Genomic DNA, 5,753 nt, shown 5'->3' with positions numbered 1-5,753 from the left:
CGCGTGGGGGTGGCAGGGCTGTGCCCAGGGGGCAGGGGCAAGGGTACCCCACATAGAAGCGGGGTTTCAAGGGCGTCTTTTCCCAGGAGGAGCCCTGATTGGGGTGGGGGTCAGGGAGAGGGCGGGGTCATGGTCTCCAGCCGCTGATTTTCATCCGGTGACTTCTCTTCCCCCCCTCCCCCTCCATTTGCCCATCGCGGGGAGAGGGTGAGCTGACAGGGGCTTCCTAGTGGCCTGGGGGCCAGCCGTGCTCTGTCCGGGGGGGTGTCCCCGGATCCTGCACCTCCAAGTGACGGGCCCAGAGGGTACAGCGCTCGGGAGGGGCCAGGAGGAGGGGGGACAGCCCAGGCGGGCGCTGCCTCTCTCCCCTGCCCTGTGCCAGGAGCCAGCCTCCAGGTGACCACAGCCTGCCCCTGCCCTGTGCCCCGGACCCCAGCTGGGTGGAGCCCTGTCCCTGGGTCCCGCTTGGCTGGGCTGTTCTGAGGCCAGAGGTGGTGGCAAGGGTGCCTGACAGGCGGGCAGCCTGGGTGTGAGGCCGGGGCCGACGTGACCGCTCGTCCTGCGGGACTCGAGTTCCGTGTGTGACGGGCAGGCGGAGAGGTTTCTGTGGGGACCAGGCCCGGAGGGAGCGTTTCCAGCCACGTGCCAAGGGTCGAGTGGTCCTTCTTCAGGACAGCACTGCCTGGCACCGGCGGGGGTGCAGGGGGGACAGCCTGGGGAGGAGTGCATGCTGGGAGAGCAGGCTGTCCCTGTGGGTCACCCCTCCTGCTCAGGGACAGGCCCCCCTGCCAGGGGACAGCTCTCCTTCTCCAGGTGCAGCCCGGCACGCTGCTGCGGCCGAGGGAACAGTGTCCCCACCTCTGCCTGGCAGGCTCCCCAGGGCCCCCCGGACACTGGCCCCGGCTCGGGGTCAGCGTGCCCAGCAGCTCGGCTTAGGCCTGTGTTCGGTCACTAGGCACCTCTGAGCAGCTACCGTGTGTCTGGCCAGGGGGTGGGCACTCAGGCAGCTTCAGCCTCAGGACGGACGGGACGAGGGTCCCAGGCACCCAGGGGTGAGCGCTGGCCCCGTGACCTGGACCTGACCCCGCCAGCGCACACTGAGTGGTCCTTTTTTTACACCGCTGCTGCCCTTCCCCCGTTCTCTGGGCCAGCTCAGCGCCCGCGGAAGCTGCTGGAAGCATCAGTTTTCATGAGTGCAGTTTGAATCCGCTCGGCGATGCGTCTGAGCTTCCCCCTGGGACCTGTTGCCTCTCTGAGGTGGTGTGAGTGCCAACGCCCTTCCCGGAGACACCTCGCCCGCTGAGGCTCTGGAATTACGTGGAGAGGAGGCGCCTCGCTCTGTGCCGTGGGAGAGGGGCTGTCGGCAGCTTCCCGCTTGCCGGGGCGCCGGGCCCAGCAGGAGACCGCCCCCACCGCAGTGCCCGGCCGTGTCCTCGGGACTCTTCTGGACGCTGGGCAGGACGGGTGAGCTGTGCACATGCACACACGTGTGCACGGCCCACAATGCCCACTGCACACGCACACACGTGCACACCCCATCTATGTGCACGCACACTCATGTGCACACATACACATGGGCACATGCACACACGTGCACACCCCATGTATGTGCACGCACACTCATGTGCACACATGCACATGGGCACATGCACACACGTGCACACCCTCTCACCCCCGTTCCTCTGTCAGTCATGGCTCTCCAGACTCCTTGGGAAATTTGACCCGAGAGTGAACGATTCGAGAATGCATCTTGGGAGAGGGACTGGTCCCGCAGCCAAAGGGGGTGTCCCTCAGTCACACGCCGGGTCCTGGACAGTCAGTCTGAACGTTACACACAACCTGGGCCCCTGGAAGGAGTTTGGGGGACACTTTCTCAGGACGCCACCTGTCAGGCTGAGGAGCAGGCCCTCCTCCCTAGGCCCGCCAGGGACATCCCGTAACACAAGTCACACACCGTCGGTCTCCGTGTGGCACCGTGACTGAGACGTGCCCTTTAACCCCCCACTGCCCTCCGAACTGAGGTCCCGGAGCCGAGGGGACTGTCTGTGCCTTGTCCGCGAGCCGGTGGCCCAGAGAAGCCCCGCTGGCTGGCGTTCCTTCCGGGCAGAGCTGTGTTTGGGGTTGTCCTGCGTTTATGGACGCGCCCACAGCCCCAGGGACCTGCTGGTTCATGGCGGCACTGTCCGGGGTGAACGGCCGTCTGGGCGGGGTGCGGCCTTACCACGGCTGGTGGGCCCTGCCTCCTGCACAGAGACAGGGTCCCGGCGGAGACTGTGGGCCCGAAGCCGCTGTTGCGCGAGTGGGTACGCGGCTCTCAGGGCAGGCGTGCTGCATGGTGGGGGCCACCCTTGGCTCTGCTCCGTGCTGGCCAGGGAGGTGGGAGCCTGTCACGTAAATGGTGGCTTATGTTTCCATTCTCCCCAAAGCTGCCCTCGCCCATCTTTTGCTGCCACTGTCTTTCCCGCCAGACCGGCGGTGTTGTGGGGGGCCCTGACCGCCCCTGCAGACGCGCCCTCCCGTCCATCGCTGTTCCTGTCTCTCCACTGGGCTGTCCCCCACTCTGGGGCTGTGGTGGGTCTTATTTTAGCTCACAGAAGGCCACCTGGTCCAGGTGCTGCCGGCGGAGGCCAGGCCGGTCACTCCCCTCCCTGTGCCTCCATTTCCCCATCAGCAAACGGGGTGCTGTCCCCACCACTGGGACCTGTGAGCCCCTGTGTATCAGCCCGCAGGACATGTTGCTGACGAGTCCCCCCACTGCCCCCTCTGACGTCCTCAGTGCCCCTCCCTGCGCCCTTTCTTGCCCCTTCCCCTCCCCCAGGTTTGCACGGCTGTGGCCACAAGTCCGTCCCCACGGCAGAGGCCAGCCCCTCCTGGTTTGCTCACACCCACCTGCACTGTTCTTGCCGATGTTGACTCTTCAACACGAATTTTGGAAATGGTTTGTCAGGTTCTGGGGCGACGGCCGTGTGTTGACGGCGCTGATGAACACGGTCTGCAGCCCCTGGAACGGGCTCGCCTCCGCCAGTGCCGGGTTCCCGCCGGGAGCGCCGGGTGGTCTCCCGGGATGTCCGAGTTGGCGTGGGCTCCTGCTCCCACGCTGCCTGGAGCGGGCTGGGCCCTCCGTGAACGAGGCTCCGGCTCGGCCACACTGTCAGATGCTCTCATTAGTTCTAATGGTGTCTCGGTGGATTCTCTTGGGTTTTCTGGTGAATGATGGTGCCGGCTGCACAGTTAGAGCCCGTTTCTCGCTGATGCAGCGCTCGCTCGCCGCTCTCTCCTGTGTCAGTGCCCTGGCCGGACACCCCCCTGGTGGGCAGCCCTGGGCCCCCAACTTGAGTGGGAATGGGCCCCCGTTTCTCCAGAGGTGTGGTGTCTGCTGAGGTTCCTGGCAGGTTCCTGTTCTTGGTTCTTGTTCATCCAAGTAAAAGTCTCTCCCTGGGCCCTGGCCGGTGCTGCTCGGTGGTTAGTGTGTTGGCGTGAGCGCTGAAGAGTTGTGGGTTCGATTCCCAGTCGAGGGCACGTACCTCCGTTGCAGGCTTAACCGCTAGGCCTGATCAGGGTTCGTGCAGGAGGCAACCGGTTGATGTGTCTCCCTCACATCGATGTTTCTCTCTCTCTGTCTCTCCCCCTCCCTCCCACTCTCTCTGAAAGTCAATGGAAAAATATCCACAGGTGAGGATGAACAAACAAAACAACCCGACACAGGCCCAGCCATTGTGGCTCAGCGGTTGAGCCGTCGTCCCAGGCGCCAATAGGTAACGGGTTCGATTCCCAGTCAGGGCACAAGCCCGGGTTGAGGGCTCCATCCCCAGTAGGGGACGTGCAGGAGGCAGCTGATCAATGATTCTCTCTCATCAATGTTCCTATTTCTCTCCTGCTCCCTTCCCTCTAAAATTAATAAAAACACATATCTATAGATATAAAAGCCTAAGTGACCGAGCGGCCAGTCGCTATCATGTGCACTGACCACCAGGAGCTGCCCCCTGGTGGTCAGTGCACTCCCACAGCCAACCTCCCTCGGCCGGCCAACCTCCCACGGTCCCTCCCCACTGGCTGGCCGAACCTCCCATGGCCTCTGCCCCTGGCCAGCCAACCTCCCACAGCCCCTATTGGTCTGATCACTGGCCAGGCCAAGGGACCCTACCCATGCACAAACCCTAGCACTGGGCCTCTATATCCTAGTCCCCTGGTGCACAGATTTGTGCACATTGAAAGGAAATTAATTCGAAGGTGGCCGGTGGAGCTGGACTGGATGAGATGGGCTGGACACACCCTGGAGCCAACCTCCCATGGTCCCTCCTCGGCCGGCTGCACCTGGGGCGGCACTGGGGCTCGAAGGGCATCTGTGGAGTGAGTGGGGTCCCTCCAGCAGGTGGGGTCCCTCGGCCTGGCCTGTGGGGATCAGGCCGAAACCGGCCCTCCAACATCCCTTGAGGGGTCCCGGATTGCGAGAGGGCGGTTCTCGGGTTACGCACCCCAGAATTGGACTCCCTCCTCTCTGGTTCCGGGGTGCGTCACTCGAGAACCGCCGCTGCCAAGTCACCACAGCTTGGCGCGGAGTGTCTGCCCCCTGGTGGTCAGTGCGTGTCATAGCTACTGGTCAGACGGTCACTTAGCCTTTCATATATATAGATACATTTTAAAACTGACGTGGATTAAGCGCTCACATGCCGGGCACAGCACCCAGCACCCTGCACTGACCAGCTCATTGCTTGTTCACCAGCACCTGTGAGGATCGGAGTGTCAGGACCTTCGTTACACAAGGGGACGGGGCTCAGAGAGGTGACCTGGCCTCCCAGGGCACCCAGCATGGCCGACGGGACAGGCCTGAGCCTCGCTCCAGTTGGCCGGACCTCACTTGCTCCCTGAGCCTGGCAGGCGTGTGCCCATGGCCCTGAGGGTCCCCAAGAGGAGCAGGGGCTCCCCAGCCTTGCCTGGAGGGGGGCTGCTCTGTCCACGTAGCTGGGCTCTGGCTCGGGGCAGGAGTCCCTCATCTCGGCTCCACACCTGGCCCCGTGGGCGAGGGAGGACCGGGAGGTGGTGCCCTCCCGAAACAAAGCACCGATTCCCTGTACAACTGGGCCGTCCCGTGGTGCGGCCACCACCCAGGACTAGACTCCCTCTGGGACCCCCTGAGTCACGCAGGAGGAGGGAGTGGGAGGGAGATGAAGGCGTAGACTGCGAGGTGACCCCCGTGTCGGGGACCCTGTGCCGGGGTCCTGTTCTCACGCCCCCTGGACCATCTCAGCTTCTGCAGGGACAGCCCCCCCCCCCCCCCCCAGGGTGCCCAAATGCTCCCAGTGACACAGGCCTTTGGGCTCAGAGAGAGGCTCGACCAGACCCCAGAGATGAGGCTGGTGAGCAGCTGCTCACGGCCCCCCATGCCGGGCACCATGCCAGGAGACCCGGGGCCCTGCCCTCGGCCAGCACAACAAACGGTCAGGCTCACAGGGCTTTCCGCTCTGCAGGGACAGGCGGGGGCCAGGAGGTCTGCAGGGCGTCTGCTCCCACCCTGAGCTCATTCGGATGTGCAGTGTCATAGTCACAGCCGAGGGCGGAGGGGCAGCGAGGCCTGGTCACTTCCCAGGCCCCATGCGGGGGGTGGGGGCCGGGCTCCCAGATCCCCTCCTTCCCTGTGTCCCCCTGAAGCCAACCGAGGCCCCACCCTCTGAGGTCTCCCATCAGCCCTGCCCATCTGGGCTTAGCGGCAGAGAGAGAACCCAAAGCAGCTCCAGGTGGGCCGTGGGCGGGGC

The 5,753-nt window shown here is 64.5% G+C and overlaps 1 protein-coding gene across 1 annotated transcript in view; it reads right to left on the bottom strand.

Moving 5' to 3' along the window:
• SOHLH1 (spermatogenesis and oogenesis specific basic helix-loop-helix 1) overlaps window positions 1-5,753 on the bottom strand; it is a 13,533-nt gene that overhangs the window by 5,129 nt on the left and 2,651 nt on the right. The window contains exon 2 of the mRNA XM_014529665.1: window positions 48-94. Within this exon, the coding sequence (XP_014385151.1) occupies window positions 48-94 (47 nt within the window). The remainder of the gene's footprint in view (window positions 1-47; window positions 95-5,753) is intronic.

This window comes from Myotis brandtii, unplaced genomic scaffold, assembly GCF_000412655.1.
Source record: "Myotis brandtii unplaced genomic scaffold, ASM41265v1 scaffold691, whole genome shotgun sequence".
NCBI lineage: Eukaryota > Metazoa > Chordata > Mammalia > Chiroptera > Vespertilionidae > Myotis > Myotis brandtii.
The sequence above is the reverse complement of the archived record's forward strand: the minus strand, read 5'-3'. Positions and strand labels throughout refer to the sequence as shown.